At 34.5% G+C, this 20,093-nt stretch overlaps 2 protein-coding genes across 2 annotated transcripts; both read right to left on the bottom strand.

Annotated features, from left to right (window-relative positions):
- Nucleotides 1-7,114: 7,114 nt before the first annotated feature.
- LOC122307888 (phenylalanine ammonia-lyase-like) lies at nt 7,115-9,598 on the bottom strand. Its single transcript, XM_043121007.1, has one exon. The coding sequence runs from the start codon at nt 9,498-9,500 to the stop codon at nt 7,218-7,220; it is 2,283 nt and encodes a 760-aa protein (XP_042976941.1). The 5' UTR covers nt 9,501-9,598; the 3' UTR covers nt 7,115-7,217.
- Nucleotides 9,599-10,877: 1,279 nt separating this feature from the next.
- On the bottom strand, nt 10,878-17,988 carry LOC122307889 (PHD finger protein ALFIN-LIKE 4-like). The gene is made up of 5 exons (XM_043121008.1): nt 17,303-17,988; nt 17,108-17,140; nt 15,545-15,773; nt 13,078-13,213; nt 10,878-11,397 (listed from the first exon to the last, which is right to left on the bottom strand). Exons 1-5 carry the CDS (start codon nt 17,397-17,399, stop codon nt 11,134-11,136), a joined length of 759 nt encoding a protein of 252 aa, XP_042976942.1. The 5' UTR covers nt 17,400-17,988; the 3' UTR covers nt 10,878-11,133.
- Nucleotides 17,989-20,093: the final 2,105 nt, after the last annotated feature.

Raw genomic sequence — 20,093 nt, forward strand, 5'->3', positions numbered from 1 at the left:
AAAGGTTGTATTGGTAAGTGCCAAAGGCCGGCGGCACAAAATCAAGTCTTCGTTTGATGAAAAAAAATGAAGAGTTGGTTGGTGGAGTGAGAAGTTGCATGGAAGGCTGGGGAAGTGTACGTTTGACTGCTTTTCTTTGGGATGGTTGGTGGGTTTTCAATACGATACTGCACTCCAAGCAGTCATAAAAAGGCCATTGACCAGGAAGAGATGCCACTCAGATTACCTTGATACCCTTGGCAATCTTACCTTCAATTTGTGTTGAAGCATCAACCAACCTTTTGATGTCGTTTAGCTAACTTTTGTTGACTTTGTGAATCATGTTTTGCCTCACATTGCACATGCCTATATACTACCAATGCCTATATACTACCGGCTTTGCTAGACGCAATCGGTAAATGTAGTCGACATGTAGTCGGTTATACGGAATAAATAAAAAAAAATTATAAAAATATTTTTTTTTCATGATTATACATAATGAATAAAAAAAAGTTATAAAAATAATTTTTTTTTTATATAGGTTTCATATTAATTTATTTTTTTCAAAGTGACTGCACGCCGATTGTATTTGCCGACTGTACAAATCATTTCTCTATACTATATATACATGTTTATGAATTTCCCTCCTTACCAAACAAGATTCGAGGTTTTCAGTCACAGTTTCAGATTCACCAATTGTATTTGAAAATCGGCACGTTTCATCCGTGTGAAAGCTTCCTTTCCAACAAGATAAGCTTTATACTCTTATACCTAACAAATTCAACATCATCACAAATAATTCGTAGCTAAGTGGATATTTGGAAAAGCTTTTGGTGTCATTTTATTTCATCACATTTTCTTCTCAAATTAATATTATTCGGATACAAATACTTTCAGATTAATTATTACAATTTTTTCAAACTTTCAAATAAAAAATAAAAAATAATTCAACTTTTTTAAATTTTAAAACAAAAATAAAATTAAAAAATTATATTATAACAATATTTTAATTTTATATTATTATTTATTTAACTTTTTCTCTTTCATTTTTTAAAATCTAATCAATATTTAACTTAAACTATCTTATTACTAGTTACGAACTATTTTACTATATTTTTTATAAAATTTTCATTTTATCTTATTCTCAAACGTACAAGTGAGTTAAGAAAATCTGCAGAATAAGCAGCATGCCCATTAGCCTGGTGAAGTATGTCAGGCATGCACACGAAATTGACATGTTAAAGCGATTGCTTAAAGCATATATTAGAAGAATGAGAAATATTGCGAATCACACAGTTCTAAGTCTATCATACTAATTCATCGAATCACATGTAGACTAATTGTCACTTTCATGCGTGAATTTGTTCATTATTTGCACAAAGAATCACCATGCAAGATTCCAAGGGAATGCAGCCATATTATTAGTCTTTTCTATCCTATAATTAATCTGAATAATTTTTCCTTACATTCTGATCTGACCCCCTTTCCTAAATTTGTCAATTTCCTTTACTCAACAATTCCAAACTCGTTATAAAAAATAAAAGAGTTGTTACTTCATGAGCTCAACTCGTGTTTGAATAAAAACAAAATGCACAAAGTTTGCTCACCCACTACTCCATAAGAAGTCTGAAATGTTCATCTTAAATGACACAATGAAACTATTAAGAATATAATACAAATAATTAAATTTACATTTTTTTTATTTACTTAAACTTTTGTGATAAGTAGAGATGTCACATGATATTAGAGTAGAGATCTTGAGTTTAAATCTTGATAATAGCACTCTACTCCCATGTGATTAAATATTTCACGTGTTAAGCCTACTCATTGAGTGGATGTCTTACATAGAAGAAGTGTTACAAATATAATACAAAACTGAGAAGCAAGCATATTCTAAAAGCTACACTTTTTTTATTTTTATTATTTTTTCTTTTACCAAATATTTAATATATAAATAATAAATAGAAGAATTCAATTAATTTACGAAAAATAAATTCAAAAAATATGTGATGTATGGAGATTTGAGAGATTAAAAAGTAGCATTATGAAAAAATATTGAAAAATGTTTAAATAGTAGTACAAAAGAATAAAAAATAGATAAAAAATAATAATAAATACTTCATCACTCAAACCAGCCCTCTGCGTTTACTTAAGGCACCAAAATGCAAAGGCCTCTTTTTTTTTTAACAATTGAACAAAGTACATATAAATTTATTATAAGTTCTTATGTAAAACAAAAACCCATGAAGTCCTAACATTTTATTTTATAATTTGCTCCAAAAACTAAGGCCTTCCAACCAACTTAAAAATAAAATAAAATAAAAAATAAAAAGCCTGTTTTGTATTAAATACGCATATTCTTCCCTCTAGTCCGTCGATATCGCATAAGAGTATATTCAATGCTTCAGAATATAATAAATGGGGAGAGACACGTGATATAAGGTGATATAATATAAAATAATATTTTCTAAAATTTTGAAAGTATGACGTGTAAACAAAGACTATCCTGATTCCTCATCTTATAAGTTTTTTAAAATCTATTTCTTCTATATATAAAAAGTATGTATGAAATGAAAAATCTTGTTTTAACGGTTTTTCTTATTTTTCCGTTAAAGTTAACGCCGTTTGTTTTAACGGTTTGACATATAAAATGAAGACATAAATATTAAGAGAGATAGCATTCAATGTTGTTATATGATTTATTAATCACAATAATAATAATACTTAATAGTTTATATAATAATAAGTAATTAAAGATTAGTTATTATATTTTTCTCATTTTCCTTAACATATACACGTATATTAGGTGCATAAGACGTAAATCCCTAAGTATAATATACGTGTATTATACGTTTCATTAACTCAGATTATTGAATATTTTAAATTTAAAAATCTCATATAATATATAATACAAGTGTGTTTAATCAAAGTGTTTTTTCTTTTCCCATAGTAGTAGGACATAACTTCCGCTAAGTCATATTCCACACGTAGGCTTGCTATGATGGGTACGTAACAAAGACCGTGATCCTTGAGCTAATCAAGAAAGAGTAAATTCGGCCAACAATTTCAAAATATATTTTAGGATTTATATATATGCTATATATAGAAAATATTATACCACAAATTTTATAAAAAGATTATGTTTTAACTTTATATTGTCCTTGATCGACTCAACCAACAGCAAAATAAGAATTTCAATGTTGTCTCTATTGATCGTCTACAGGATGACATAAATTGATGAATAATAATACAAACATCAAACGACACATATTTTGAACTACCATTTATGTTAGACTTTTATTAAATTTTTCGTATACATCTTTACTAAAATTATAGATGTTATAAACATGTATTGGATTATATGATATTTTGAACTAATTTTTTTATTTTCTCTAATATGCCTTAAATTATTAAGTGACATCAATAATTTTTATAAAATATATATTATTTTTTACAAATAATCATTTCATAAAATTAGACAAACGTACTTTACACATTACTCCCACCTAGTATTATAATAAATGTCTATCCTACATAAACAATAATAAATAATATTTTTCTTATTTTTATTATGTAATTACATTTTTACCCCCGAATGCTTTTACTTTTAAACTAATAAAAAATTCTGTTTTTACTTTTACATGTTTGCTCCTTGATCTTCTAATGCATAGAATTCTTTTTTTTTTTTTTTTTTGTGTTTAATCTTAGTTAAATAATTATTATAATTATTTTTAATGTTTTTGAGCTTGAGATTAATTAAACAGTATCCCAAAATGTAGAGATGAGAAATATCTCGTAGTAATTAGGTAGGGGTCTAAGCGACACTGATTCCATCCGACCTCATTGCTTTGAAATTTGGTAGTTTGATTGCATTACTCATTCTTTTTCCCCCACCACTTCCAATTCCCAATATTAAACTTCCCACAAAAAAAAAGTACAGAAATAGGTAGGTTGAGAATCAAAATTCCTATCATTTTTTTTAACTTTTAAAAATATTTCTCAAAACCTGATTATTTCTTTTACAATAATATTTTTGTATGTGAGTTCTAAATATTTAAAAAAATGTGTAAATTTTACACAATTCAATACTGTAAATATCATTTCCATTTGTTTTATTGTACGACAATGGTTAAATCATACTCAATGCATTCAACCTGAAAGGAAAAAGAAAATTAATAATGCATACACAATATTTTCTACAACTTTTTATAATTTAGTGTATGTTAAAATGTACAGTAAAATTTGAAATTTTAACTAAATAAAAAAATCAAAATTCAATTAAAAAACCAAATAACTTTTTATGAAATAAAACTATCATGCATATTGATGGATTATGAAATGGGTTGTTGAATAGTAGTATATTTTTACGTAGATCTTTTCTGATAAGTTTGATGTTATGATTAATTGATTAAGCATATATAAATATATATATATATCTATTCTATTATAATAATACCATATGAACAGTAATAAATAGTAATTTTCTTGTTTTTGTTGTATTGTTACGTTTTTGCCTCTGAGTTGCTTTTACTTTTAAACTAATAAAAAATTCTACTTTTACTTTTACGTTTTTGCCCCTTGATTTTCTAACACCACAAGTATTAATTGCTAATTAAAAGACATGCATGCAAAGCATAGGAATTAATTTATAAACACAAAGATCGTATGATCAAAATGTGCTAGCTGATATTTTTATTTTTCTATATATATATATATATATTTGTAAAAAAAAAAAACAAACAAATAGACCAAAGAAAGAAGACAAGAGGAAAAAAAAATAATCCGAACGTATGTATTACCTACATGTATATATATAATGTTGTATATTTGATTTTAAACTAAAATATAATTTAACTACAAGCATAGATTAGCCATTATGACATATGGTCAGAATATACATATTGAAAGATATTATACTTTACTAACTTATTATTATCTAAAGATATTTCTTAAAATTTACTCTTTTTTTTTTTTGCATTAAATTATGCAATAATTAAACTTTTTTGTAAAATATTATATATTTTTTTATTAAAAATCTTATCTCACCCAATTAGATAAACGTGCTTTGCACGTTATTCCGACCTAATATGAAATATATGTTCTAATATTTATGGTTTAAATATATTTTGTACAATGTCATTGAAGATTCTCAAAACATTTGCAATGTTATTAAAACTTCTCGTGACAGTTTCTCCAATGCCTAACGTAGTAAATTTTGTTCCAATCAAGTACTAAACATGTCACAAAAATGTTATATTTATTATTCACACTATCTATTAAAATAAGAGTAATGTTATATATATAATTACTACAAAAAATCAAGTGTTGTCGGTGTTCGATAAGCGCTAGCACCTATCCAAAAAAAAGGTCGCTACTTCATTAGAGGTGTTTATTTGCCCACCTAATCGTTCACCGGTAGTGGGTGGTCGCTATTTACCCGTACCGAGACTTGAAAATCTAGTTCACAGCGTTTTTATACAAGTTAGCGGCATTTTTTGAAATGCTATAACATTCTCTAAATTAATGGCATTTATCTAAACGTCGCCACTCATTCATTGTCATCTCATTGCATAAAATAGCAACGTTACAATAAATGATGTTGCAAATATGTTGCCGACACATCATATAAATTAACAGTGGTTATATAAACGCCACAATATTGCATGCACAGGTGAGCACCCCATATATGTTTAGTTGATATAAATCAACCTTATTTTAAAATTTTTGAACTCTCGTTTGAATTCATATGCAGGCTTTAAGACAAAATCAAATAGAGAATAAAGAGGAAGAGAAAGAAGAAGGGGAAAATGATAAAGAGGAAGAAGAAAGGGGAAAATGATGAAGAGGAAGAGGTCGAGGAGGACGAGGGTTGAGGGGATTATAAGTGAAGAATCTCAAATTATATTAATATTTTAGTTTAATGGTATTTGCAACTTTCATGCGCAGCAATTTATATACAAGGCTCATACAAAATATTAAAACTACAATCTATTGCTAAAATCTGCAAAAGCTGCAAGAACATACTAACTTGATTTTTCCTTCTAAAGAGCTCCCACCATTGTAATACATGACTCCTCTATGGAGAGCTTAATAGAAAGGAGTAGCAAAAAAGAAGTGCAAAATATTCCCAAACTGCAATAGCTAAACTCCCATTTTCAAACAAAGGGTTAACAGTTTCTATCTTTTGTAAATTATAACAGCAAACACATTTGGAGACTATGGGAATCCCATACCTTTGTACTGCATCATCAACTGGTATTGCATTTTGATAAGAGAAGTATTACATATACAAAAAAATTAAATAAAAGTAAATCTATAAATTAATGTGGTTTTATGTGATCCATTAAATTTACTTTAAAATAAAAGTAACTTTAAAATCTAACATACCACATCAAGTCACATCATTTTATGGATTTACTTTTGTATAATCTATTTTTTCTATAGCATTTCTCTTTTGATGAAGCTTCAATCCCAAAACCGAAATTTTTGGAGGCAAAATATGGTTCCATAATTAAATTCCAAGTAGACTTCAAAGAAAATTTATCATAGTATGATGGCTTCAAAATTCTCAGATCTTTCCTTTTGCTAATTCGAATTTTGGGTTTCAAAATTGTCTCCTTTAAAAGTCTGCTTTCAGAAAAATTAGAAGTCTATTTAAAGTTTGTAAGAGCCATATCCAATCTCTCCTTTTTTATTGATAAACCATGTGTATTTAGAATCCATGTAATTTATATCCACATTCCCTGCTTGATAAATAAAATTTGATGAATTCATTTCTAACTGAAACAAAACTCGATAGCAATGCAAGGTTGTTGCTTAGTTTGAAAATTAGAAAAAGAAGACCAGAGCTGCCTCCTTCTAAGTCATTCGAGATCACCTTAGGTAAACCAAGCTTTCCTCCCATTTTTCAAGCTTTATCAAACTCAATCTTCGCTCCAATATAGCTGCATACTCAAGTTTTCAATGATTTTCTCCCGTAACTCAAACAAGAAACATGGAGAAACTATTGAACTAATTTATTGGATCCATTATCCTTTTTTTTTATTCCATGTACAGTCTAGATCAGATCACAGAGAGAGAGAGAGAGAGAGAGAGAGAGAGAGAGAGAGAGAGAGAGATTTCACCCTCATAAATCTTTGAAAAAATGAAGACTAAAAAAACATTTTGAAACTAAAAATAGATGTTTCCACATACAAATCTTATTTAGAAACGGAAAAAAATTACTTAGATAAGAAACATCAAAAGGCTCCACCTTTTGTGACAGTAGGAGATCTTACATTTTCAAACCAACCCCAATACTCAGGATTGCAATGCATTGGAGAAGTCACCGTGATCGGCCTTGGCGTAAAAGGACCTGCAGATCCTTTCCAGTTTGTCAAGCACTTCATAACTACATCTCCCACTTTCCCTTCATTCATGGCCTCATAAACTTTCTCAATATCTTCACCTGGACTCACCTTCTTTGCCCCGCTAAGCAGCTCAGTCCCCACTTCAACCCTCACAAACCGATATATAGGATAAGTTCTACATTTCTTGATTCTGTTGGCTATTGGAAAATCTCCATTCTGGAATCTATCACGAGCTTTTGCTACGTCTTCCCCAAGCCTTGCTTTCAGTTCATCTAGGAATACTGGTATGCGTTTGAATATTGAGTAGCCCTTGTCATCTCCATTTTCTGGTTTAGGATCTTTCAGAGCTCTTTCTACAAGTACTTCTCGAAGTTTAGGCAGGAGAGCATAAGATGGATTTGTGGGGTCATCAATATAAGAGAAAATTGGCTGGTGCTCAATGACCTGCAAGAGTTCTTTCTCGCAGAAACGGGATTCTAGGAGTGATCCATCTTCAGCTGTGTACAGGGTTTTCCTGACAACTTGGAGAAGAACACGTTTCACAACTTCCCTCATGTTTTCCTCCAAATGTCTTAGATCAATTGCCTGGCAGAGTGCCACCATGTAAGTGGAAGACATCAGCTTTAGGATCTCAATGGCTTCGGCACTTTTTCTGGCTGAAATCAACCCGAGAGAATTCACATCTTGATTGTGTTGTTCTGCGCTCTGTACATGCGTTGTAACAGGGTTTGCCAAGTATTGAAGCTCAGAGCAATATGCAGCCATGGCTATCTCTGCGCCTTTGAAGCCATAATCCAAACTTGGATTAGGCCCCCCACTCAAATTGGAAGGCAAGCCATTGTTGTAGTAGTCACATACAAGTTCAGAGAATTGAGCAAACATGAGCTTCCCAATAGCTGCAACGGCAATTCGAAGATTGTCCATGGAGACACCAATAGGTGTTCCCTGGAAATTCCCTCCATGGACAGCCATATCTCGAGCAACATCGATCAACGGGTTATCATTCACAGAATTGATTTCCCTTTCGATTGAATGCGTTGCCATGCGAATAACTTCGATTTGGGGCCCAAGCCATTGGGGAGAGGTTCTGAGCGCATACCTGTCTTGTTTTGGCTTTGTAAGGGGATCTTTTTCATGACGAAGCTTTGCTTCTTTCATGTAGTCACTTTCATCTAAAAGGAACTCCATGATAGCTGCTGATTCAATCTGGCCAGGGTGGTGCTTGAGTTCATGTGTTAATGGGTCTGTGAACTCAGGCTTGCCTAGCATGACTTCACAAAACAAAGCAGAGAGAACTTCTGAAAGCAGAGCCAAAATGTTGGCATCAAAACAAACTGTTGCCGCCACAGCCGAGCCCACAGCTGTCCCATTTACAAGAGCTAAACCTTCCTTTGCTTGAAGCTCGAAAGGAGCAGAAATCCCAGCTCTTGTCAGGGCTTCCATGGCAGTGATCTCTTCATCTTCAGAGGTGAGCACTTTGGAATTATGCCGGCCAGTTAGTAATCCAGCTATATAAGATAACGGTACAAGATCCCCTGAAGCAGTAATAGTCCCTCTTAGAGGCAGTTTAGGGATCAAATTTTTGTTCATAAGCTTGGCCATGGCTTCAAGTACCTCCCATCGAATACCAGAAAAGCCTTGCATGAGTGTGTTTGTACGAACCAGCATAGCTGCTTTTGAGTAGCTAGATGGAAGGTTCTCTTTCCCAATCACCCCAGCATTAAGGAACCGAATAAGCTCTGTCTGAAGGTCAGAGGTTTTGTTGGTGCGCCGATGTGATGTGGCTCCAAATCCGGTGGTAACACCGTATGTGTCTGTTCCACGGGAAATATGCTCTGCAACCCAGTTTGCGCTTTTGGCTACACGTTCACGCGCCACAGCTTCATTGAGATTGACCTTTACTTCACCACGACGTGCAGTGGCGGTGACTTGACCGACAGTGAGGGTCGTACCCTGTATGTCAACGGTTTGCACTTGTGCAAACTGGGACACCATGCTGCAGACTTCATCAAAGTGGGTGCATTGCATGGTCTCCGCAGCTTTCTTCCAGTGCAATGGGGTTGAGACATTAGAATTTTCTGATAGACAAATGAGGTTTGTGTTGTCTTTTAGGAGAGGGAGAGCTGAAGGACGGAAATTCTTGTTGGGGCGGCCAAATCCATTGGTTGCCATTGCCAGAATTGAGCAAATATTTTCAGAGGGTGAAGGAGAGAACTGGGAATGGTAAGCTATATGCAGTGCGAGTTGTGTTTGAGTTTGGGAGGGAATTAGTATCCGTTATCTATTTATAGAGGTTGTACTGATTAAGTGCTAAAGGCCGGCGGCAAGTGTCAAATCAAGTCTTCGTTCAAAAAAAAATGAAAAGTTGGTTGGTGGGGTGAGAAGTTGCATGGAAGGATGATGGGAAGTGTACGTTCCGGTTTGGCTGCTTTTCTTTTGGATGGTTGGTGGGTTTTCGACTCTTTTCAATATGATACTTCTTTCCTAGTAGTCATACAAAGACCATTGACCAGGATGAGATGCCACTCAAATGACCTTAATACCCTTGGCAATCTTATCTTCAATTTGTGTTAAAGCATCTACCAACTTTTTGATGTCGATTAGCTTAGTCAAGGTGACTTTGTGAATCATGTTTTGCCTCACATGGCATATACATATTTATGAATTTGATAAAAGAAGAGACTAGGAAAATGCATCGGAATTTTCCTCCCTACCAAACAAGATTCGAGGTTTTCAGTCACAGTTTCAGATTCACTTATGGGTAGAAGATACTTGCTATATTTGAAAATCAATACTTTTCATCCGTGTGAAAGTTTACTTCTCAGCACAATATGCGTTATGTAAAACTTAGATCCACTTCGTAAATCATTTTATATACCTAACAACTGAAACATCATCACAAACAAATCGTAGCTTATTGGCATTAATAGAATCTGCAGGGAACCGATTGTCGAAAAATAAGTGTATCTTAATTCCGAGGCTTCAGAAAAAGACAAGTTTCCTCGAGCCAACGATTATGTCAAGAAAATCTGCAGAAGCAGCAAGCCCATTTGCCTGGTGAAGTATGTCGGGCATGCACACGAAAATTGCTTCTTTCTAAGGTCAATCTCATCCGATTCGCAGAAAATTTACTCCCAAGCATCCAAAGAAAATGTTCTTAGATTGACCAGGAGTCATGTCAAATAGACAATAGACATGCCAGCCAGCTTTTCCAGCAGCCCTCATATGTCACGCATCTAGGTAACGCAATTAGAGAGAGAACAGAAAGAAAGAAATTATTGCTAAGCTTGCAAAGAAAATTCCGCTTCTACCAACATAGGTTTGAGTAGCAAGTAGGCTTATAAAGACCACAGAACATCCCCACCACCAGCTTATGGTAGAATTATATGTGGAACTGTTTTCAAGTCACAAAAGCAAAGCATAGCACTTCTGTTCCCTCGTGGCCGAAAGCTGCGAGGCACATTTTGATGCCGTCTCGCATGGAGTCTATCTAGTCCGACAAAAAAGATACAAGCCTAGCAAAAGTCTTAAAATTTGAATGAAATCAGATGAGTCATAAATCAGAGTCTTCTGCACTTTAACAGGGAAAACGATTTCTTACACGGTGAAAGGAAGACACGTTCAGAACCTGCAAACTAACAAACATTTTCATATGTCCAAATAACAAGATCCAAGACCAAGGTACTGAATACATATGCTGTGCTAAAATGGAACTGAACATAGAAAAACCTGACTAACTAAATAGTTAGCTAAGTCAACATATGAGAATTACAAGGGATGAGAATTGATCCACCTCCCTGTGATCTCAAGGACGCGCTCTCTTGTTGCTGCACGAGGGGCACTTGTACTGCTTGATGTGCTCAGCCCTCGCAGGGGTGATCTTCACGCACTTTCCATGGAACCACTTCTCACATATGTCACAGCATATCCAGAACTCATCTGCAGCATAGTTCTCCCCACATGCCCCACACAAGGTCTCCCCATGCTCTTCTTCATCTTCCTCATCCACTACCTCATCCTCATCCTTTTCCTGCATTCCCTTTGAATACTTGACTAGTTCGGATCCTCGCTGTTTTGGTTTTCCAATTAAAGAAATAGTAGAGCAACAGATACATGAAGCAGAACGTCAATAAACATGCAGGCATTAAAGAAAAGAACATATCAAGAAAGCCTGATGAAGTAACAACTAAGCCATGGATTACGAACTAAACAAGAAACTTAATCCAGAATAGAAAGTATTCAATGCAAACAGACATCACCGTCCAGCAGCAACAACATGAGAGAACATATTTGAAGTAACACCAACCTTTATTTTTTATGACAAGGCACATAATAAAACTTACTGAAATATTCAAGTGGTCAATACATTTGGACACAGATACAGCCTATTCAATATTGGTCAATACAGGATATTGAAATTAAACTCAAAACACACAAACAAACAAAAAAAAATTGATTACTTAGAGCATATATTAGAACAATGAGAAAGAAACACGTTACAGACCAGAAATATAACGAATCAAACAGTTCTGCATATATCATGCTAACTCATCGAATTAAATAGTAGACTTCTCATTTCATCCGTGAATTTGTTCATTATTTACACAAAGAAACACTGAAAAATTCCAAGGGTAAGTAGCCATATTACTAGTCTGAAATTTATCCAGGAGTCAAATATTCACTTTGCCTCATCTCGTCCCTCAATTAAAAAATAACAAACACAACAGACCCAGGTTTATGCATTGTAAGTAACTATACATGTACAAACAGATATCAGGATAAGTGTCAAGGCTCTATCGGCACCAAGTGTCTGGAAACAGCATCACGACTAATCCCAAGGGTGCACAGGCCCTCGGCAATGAGGTTTCACACAAGTTTACCTCGGATAATTCAAGAGGAAAATCGCACAGTTTGATGGCCCCTAGAGATTGTTTACACCCAATGGGATTCAAACCTCGGACCTTGGATAGAGCATACCACCAAGACCAAAACGAACATTTTCCTTACAATCTCTGACTGGTTCACTAAATTTTTCAATTTCTTTTACTAAACTCGACTTTGGCTCAGTTTGTTTACTAAATGAGACATTCTTGAGTACAAAATAATGGTACAATTTGTATGAATCTCAGTTCGACTCGCATAAGTACATCTAAATTCAAATGAATTTGTCTTCATTTTTTATGGTATTATTTTCAATTTTACAATGAAAATGTCTTGAGTATTTAGAAAGATATTTACAAAAATCCAAAGTTTCTTTGTCAAAATTTGTAGATGAAGTTATAAGAGATGAAATAAATAATCTATTTTTTCAAAAGTAAACAGCTTGTTAACAATTTCATCATTATAAAAATACGAGTTATTTGTGATATAAAATATTACTTCATAATAAGCTTGAGCTCAACTTGTGTTTGAATAAAAATAAAATGCACAAAGCTTGACCGCCCACTACTGACTTGAACTCAACTCATTTATACCCCTATGAGTAACACCTTCAAATTCCCAACGTATCTATTACAGCAAAATAACCATTAGCATAAGATGTCTGAAATGTTCATCTTAAATGACACAAAAAAACATGATAAAAGTCAGCTAGAATTATAGACATGCCCGGCAAACCTGAATACGAGACAAAGGATGTGTGAGCTAAGATTAGCCTCAATGCATATAACAAACTTCTTTGTCAAACACAGAAAAAGACAAATCTCATGCCAGAAATACAAAACTGAGAAGCAAGTATATTTTATTTTACCCCCTTTGAGCCTGACTTGGATTTGTTGCTGCTATGGTTTGAAACTGAAGACTTCTCCTTCGTCTGTTTCTTTGTCGTTCCAGTCACAACCTCAAATATTGTTGGCAGATCATTTATCATAGTAAAGAGACGTTTCCTGTGTCAGAAATGGCATTTACAGGTAAATGGAAATTTTTTTAATTACTCCTCAGAGATCCCGTCAAACATCACCAAAATAGTTCATATCAATTTGCTCTCTGCCACAACTTTGACACCAATAGGCGATGTGAAAAATAACAATCATCTCACTAACCACTTTTTTTTTTTATCAGTAACAAATTACAATCCTCTCGCTCCCCATTGTTATTCAGCACCACAAGATCTGTGTTCTAAATAAAGGTGTAAGGAATGAAAAATCCAAAAAATATGCATACATACATGGACTAGAAACAGAAATGGAGACCACCAATTTGATAAAGGCTACCATATTAAAAATTATCATCTGATTTTTTATAAAGGTACAGCAAATGGAGACAAACTCAATAACTAATTGAGATGATCTTTACACCACCCAATGGGAGGCTGACGTGAATTTGGCCACACTGGATTCCAATCCAGAATATAAATGGGAATTCATCACCATTCACGTTTCCATAGACAAAAAAAAAAAAAAAAGCTCTGCTCTCCCCAAGATTCTTTCATTGTCTCATGTCCATCGTGCGCCATCGCCCACCGTTGACAAGCCGAAACTCCAGTTGCCTTCTCTCTCTCAATCTCACACTTCCTCTCTTCCATCTCTGAAAAAAGTAAAGCAGCGCATCTCTGCCATGGACAGCCTTCTCAGGCAAAGCTTGGACTCCCTAAGACCGCATTGGCCCAGTTTGACCACTGATTTGCATGCAATGGGGTTCACGGTTCAGAGTTTGGTTCTGGTTTGGTCTGAAAGTTGCCTCTTCTTACACAAATAACACCAATCCATCACTATGTGGGATGAGATTTTTCAAAGGGTTGATGTTGTGTGGGTTATGCCCTCGAGGGTGGAAGATTTGTTGGGTTGTTGGAGGAAGATGCAAGGACGTCATCAAGTGGCAGCAGTGTGGAAGATGATCCCGCTGTGTATTATGTGGTGTATTTGGTTGGAAAGAAATGCGCGCTACTTTGAAGACAAGGAACGCTCTGTGGCAGAGTTGAAGAACTTTTTCGTCCACACTTTATTGCTTTGGTTTTCCGCTATTGTACTAAACGGGGACAATGTTCATGATTTCCTGTCTTTAATTCATTGCGCATAGAACGTTCCTAGGTGTCTTATGTATACTTCCTGTATACACGGGCTTTGCCTATTTTCTGATTAATAATATTTTTCTCTTACTTATAAAAAATAAAAAAAGTTGTCTCTTCTCTTTACCATTAATGGGTTATTACAAATTTAGAGGTGAAAGAGAACATGAAGCAAAGAACTCTGTTCCCTCCCTCCTTCCCTCCCTCTCTCTTCACCACCGCCTCGATTCCTTTGCCTCTCGACTTACTTGGCTGCACCACCACCACGCACCTCCATTCGCTGCGCCATCATCCTCTTTATTCCCTTCAGATCAAGGTTAAGCTCGAGGCCTGAAAGGAGATGGTAATTTGGGGCATGCGGGTTGGAAGGGGGACCACTTGATTGAGAATCTGTATTTGGATCAGCATTTTGGTCATTAATATAAAAATGGTTGCCTTTTTACCTTGTAGTTTTATGTTATTGATTGGTGAAATCTGATTGTTTGATATCTTTTTGATGTTGAGTTTGAATGTATATGGCCAAAGGTTTTCCTTTCTTTTATTGTCTAATTTCTGCTGAATTTTAAAGGGAGATTTTGAATGGTTTTGGATGTTGAAATTATGGTAAAGACTGGGGGTCCATTTTTCTATTGTTGCTTGTGGTTCTTATCAAACACATGTTTGATATCTTTTATGAAGGGTTGATTTCAAGTTTTGGATAAAGAGGAATTGAAATTGAATAGGATTTTGATAGTTGAATTTGCCTAATAGATTCAGAACCTGCTGATTGTGAAATAGATCTTGATTGCTGAGTTTGAGTTTGAAACTATGTTCAAATATTCTCATCTTCCAGTGGCGGGTGACAGCAAGGGCGATATATAATAATTTCGTCTATAGGAAAGAGAGCGGGAGCTTGGGAAGGATGGCCAATGATGTTGTATTTATATCTTGGGGAGAAATCCAGTGTGGTCAAATTTTTTTTCTGGAGCAATGGGAGGCTGACATGCCAGCCTTCCCAATGGGTGGTGTAAATCACCCCTTTTTGCAGCACATCCAGTTTCTGGGTTTTCTCTAAACAATTGTATTGAATAAATAATACAGCATTAATCAGTTCATGTTAATTACCAAAAAAAATTAATCAGTTCATGTACTCCTCACAATTTGTATACATAGGCACATCATATAAATTCTCCACTATTTTTGGAAGGATAGTAGGGAAGTGACAATATACCGGTCAGTTTTATCAAATCCGAATCTGGCACCAAAATAGAATGCCACTGCAAGTAACCACGCGTCACTGTGAACAGCAACTAGAGACAGCCAATCCTTTTCTTGCATTCCATCTCTGGCAAAGTTGATCCCCAATGCAGGTTCTGGGAGCTCTGGAGGCACTTCTTCAGCAGGTAAGTTAACTTCCCACTGTTCATTAGGAAATCCATAAAGGCAAAGATTCTCCTTCTCTGACAGGTACACCAGTTAGTCAAATAAAAGAGGCATCAGTAACTGTCAGATACAGCACGCATAAGAAAATATTATTTTTATTTAGTATATTTGGACATATCATTTACAATATAACCGACAAGGAAATCATATTATTACGCACCAGGGGAAATCTGTTTGCAAAACATTGGGCTGCTATAAGAAATGTTAAGTGTGAGAATTCTTACATGATGATCCATGACCAGAATTGGAAAACACAATCACCCAGAGAACCAATAAATAGGAAATCATATTCACTATGGTACCGTAGTAGGTAAATAATTAATTATTGACTCAGGTTGGTCCAGAGCATAAGGACTAGGTTTAACGTAATAAATACCGTATAATTATTCTTAACTGAAAGGAAAAATCATCCGGCATATTTAAAGTTCAATAACGACTTCTGGTCCCAGAACTCAATTCAGGATTGTTCAATTTCTTAGCCAAAAGAAACACTTCATCTATAAGTATCCTCCAAAATGGTTGTGAAAAACAAAATAAGTAAATAATGAAACAAAAGAGCATAAAAACAATGAAATGTTCTGAGAAAGTGAGAAAGCGTTGATGATGTGATGAATTGCAAATGACAAGAAAATGCATCTTACGTAACTTTCAGAAAATAAAGAATTTTTGTGCAACACATCAAGTAACTCTAGGACTGGCTATATAATTCAACAAAAGATTGCATCTTTAAATAAATTATTTCACACAACACATTCCGGAAAGTAATTCAATATAATGATTGTTTTTTACAAGACACTAAATTGCAGACTCACCAAGACTGTAGAGGAAAAGCACACAATTTGGTTAAAAAAAAAAAAACCATCACCAAAAACCGAAGTTCCAAGCAGCAAGGAAACAAACAAGAATCAAAACGTTACATCCACAGGTATCTGAAATGTTGCTAATTTTCCAAATTAAGCAGAGGAAACAGTAATGAAGGGACTAAAAGACCAGAAATTCAACCCAGTTCAACATTATGATTAAAGAGGACAAAAATTCCATTCATACACGAAACACTCACCGAAACCTTCTATTTTTCACCAATGAAAAAGCAAATGCCTTTCTTTTTTGTTATCACGCACTAGAAAATTACCGCAACAATTTATACATGTAAGTGCTACAACAAAAGTATCATATATAAGTCTCAAGCAGAAAAATTATATTCATTACAAAAATAATTTGCTACAGGCAAACAATTGAGCAACATCGGACGAGCTTAAACACATTGTAATGTCAAACCCACGCCCCCCTCCCCCCCATACACACACACACTCAGAGACGTGCAAATAAGAGCGAAAGTAAAAACCCTAACCAGGATCGCACTGCTGATAAAATTCTTCAACATCTACAAAATCACATGAAAAAAACCAAAATCAGAGCCATTACAAATTGGAACGTGAAAAACGAGGAAATTCGTATAAACACCCTAAACGAGAATCGAAGGATAAATAGGAAAGGAAATAAAAAAAGAAAAGAAGGAATAAAATGGAAAGGGAAAGTAGGGGACCAGTGGTGAGGGCTTTGATCATGCCGGCTCTACGTCCCTTGAAGTCCCTAAAAACCTCCTCCACTGTACGAGGGTTGTACTGTCCTCCTCCGTCCATGTCCGTACAGTTCCAGAGCTAGCTTCCGTAGGGGTGGTGGTGGGGTGAGGAGGGGGAAAGACAGATTTGAAGGTGCAGAAGCGAGGACAGAATGGGAAAATAAAGAGTTCTCGAGGGGTATTTACGGAGATGCAAGTGCTTTCAATTAAATTTATCCAAAATAGTAATAGTAATGATAATTTAGCTAATTGGAGAGTGTGACGCGGCGTCATTTTATTGGCTAAAATTTGGGGGTAAAGCGAGACCGACGTGGCGACGATGCGATTCGGATTCGGGAGGGGAAGGGGGTGATGCTAACGTGCGCTGGGGGCGTTGTCTTTAATCGTTGGTCCACTGTGTCTCCCGTGTCAACTGGATTATTGAGAAAGATGAAAGAGGCAGAAGGTATCCGACGGCTATGCTAATTATCGATCGCGGGTTGGGGGGTGTGCGGTCCAGATCTGAGGCATACAGGTGTCGTGCCGGCCTGACAGGAAATCTTCCGAGCTCCGGTAAAAGATGTCCATCTTTTACGAGGAGAGAAGGAAACTGATCGGCCGTACGAGCACTACAGCCGGCGTCGCCGTGGTCGGGGTGCGCAGTGAAGATCAGGCTTTCGTGATCGAGCTAACTTTGGAACATCGAATATGACGAGCATCTAGGTTAAGATGGCCGGATTTATTAATCAAAATTAAATAATCTCGTCTTATTCTATTTAATCATTACAAATTTTTTAAAATTTTATATAAAATATAATAAATAATAATTTTTTTAAATTTGAATATAAAATTAATATTAAAAAATTATATTATAATAATATTTTATTTATTTTTATTCAAAATATTACATATTATCTCATCTCATTTAAATTGTATAATCAAACATATCCGAACGAAGGAGTCAACTTGAGTGAGTTTATGCAAATCTATGCAAGTGAGAGAATCGTGTTCAAGAAAAAAAATTATATAAATGCGTAATTTTAAATGATTTATTAAATCTATTTTATAATAAAAATAATTCTATAATTTAATATTTATGTCAAAATATGTCATTTTATATATTTATTTTTATATAATTTATTTTATTTTATGACTAAAATATTTCTCCTATTTTTATGTAAATATTAGTTCACTTCAAATTTTAATCAAGACATTAAAAGTTTATGAACAGCTTATTTAATATTAAAGTGGGCTTGTATTTGTTCATAAGTTATTTCCCGTAAATAAATAAAAAAGTTTGTATTATTTTTATAACTTTGTCTATAAATTATGAAATAGTTACTTCCTCTCTTTCAATGAGTGAGTATCCCTAATTGGAGCAAAGTGATCGGGATATACACAAATGATCAAGCTAGCCTCACATCTCTAGAATTATGTAGTAGGCTCCTTGGTCGCCTTTGAAAGTAGAGGAGGAGCCATAACTCATAACTCATATACAACTCCTTCAGAGTGAGAAACCAACTTTTCCTTGGAGGAGGGGACGAGCGAAGTAAAAGAGGATAAACATGTTTAAGGGATGTGCGCGCGACAACATAATTTGAATGCACGGTATTTAAGTATTTAGGTATGAACGGAGTAAGGGAAGCTCTCTCCTATATCTAAACCATGAGGCCCAAATCCAAAGTCAAAACAAATGAAAACCTATATAAGAACACATTGATTTTCATGGAGTCTCTCGCATAGTGATTCTAAAGGATTTTGGGTATAGAGCTGTCATCGAGTATAGTATAGCTATGAATGGGTGTTATCGGTGTGTATAGGATCCCACCACATCCTGTCCAATGTCCCTTCACGTTCAAAAGGAAAACGACTAGCTAGATCATCTTTTAAGTCAAAATTTGAAGTCTGAACTTATTGACGTGGAAAGCCATCTAAGGGCAGTGGCTGATTTGTGAGCTGAGAACCCCACGAAAGGGGATGGGATAGCATAGAACCCTTTCCTTCCATCTTTCAAATATTTAAAAGATTTTTATTATAAATATAGAGATAATATTTTAAAAATAATAATTATAAAGTTATTTGAGTTTATATAAGCTTATAAAAGCCTAACCAAACTTTATACAAATTGTATCGCTTAATAACGATAATAATTTTATGTTCACAAATAGTTTTTTTAATAAATAGATAGAGTCAAATTTGAGTTTGACCTATCCAATCTTAAGTGACTTGTCCGGTAGTATTATTTATTTACGGTCCTAAATGTGAATTGCAAGAGATAAAATAAAACATGCTGATGGAATTTCCTAAGCCCAGCCCAATGTTAGGGGAGGATGAGAAAAGAGAGAGAATTGATCAAGGCTGAGAGAGTGCATGGTATCGGGAGGAAAAGTGATGATGTGACATAAGACGGATTTTTGAGATCTATTATATAGTGAGGATAAGAGATTATGACTTCATGAGAGATTATAAAACAAGCTTGTTATAATAGATCTCCCCCTCCCTGAACTCTGGTCGACATAGGCCTAATATTGAACTATGTATGTGTCTCCCCTCTATTTATTTTTTTATATTTATTTATTGTTCACTATCATGAATGTATGCACAGATACCATATAGTCGCATCGGACCATTGTTGAGAGCTCCATACAACACCGATTTAGGCTCAGAACAATTTCAATAGGGCTAAAAATGAATCTCTCTCCTCTTCCAGATTGTTGCGTTATTTTTAGAAGTTAACATAAATAATATATTATTCATAAAAACTTGAATTTAATAA

The sequence above is a fragment of the Carya illinoinensis genome, chromosome 4, assembly GCF_018687715.1.
Source record: "Carya illinoinensis cultivar Pawnee chromosome 4, C.illinoinensisPawnee_v1, whole genome shotgun sequence".
In the NCBI taxonomy this organism is placed as follows: domain Eukaryota; kingdom Viridiplantae; phylum Streptophyta; class Magnoliopsida; order Fagales; family Juglandaceae; genus Carya; species Carya illinoinensis.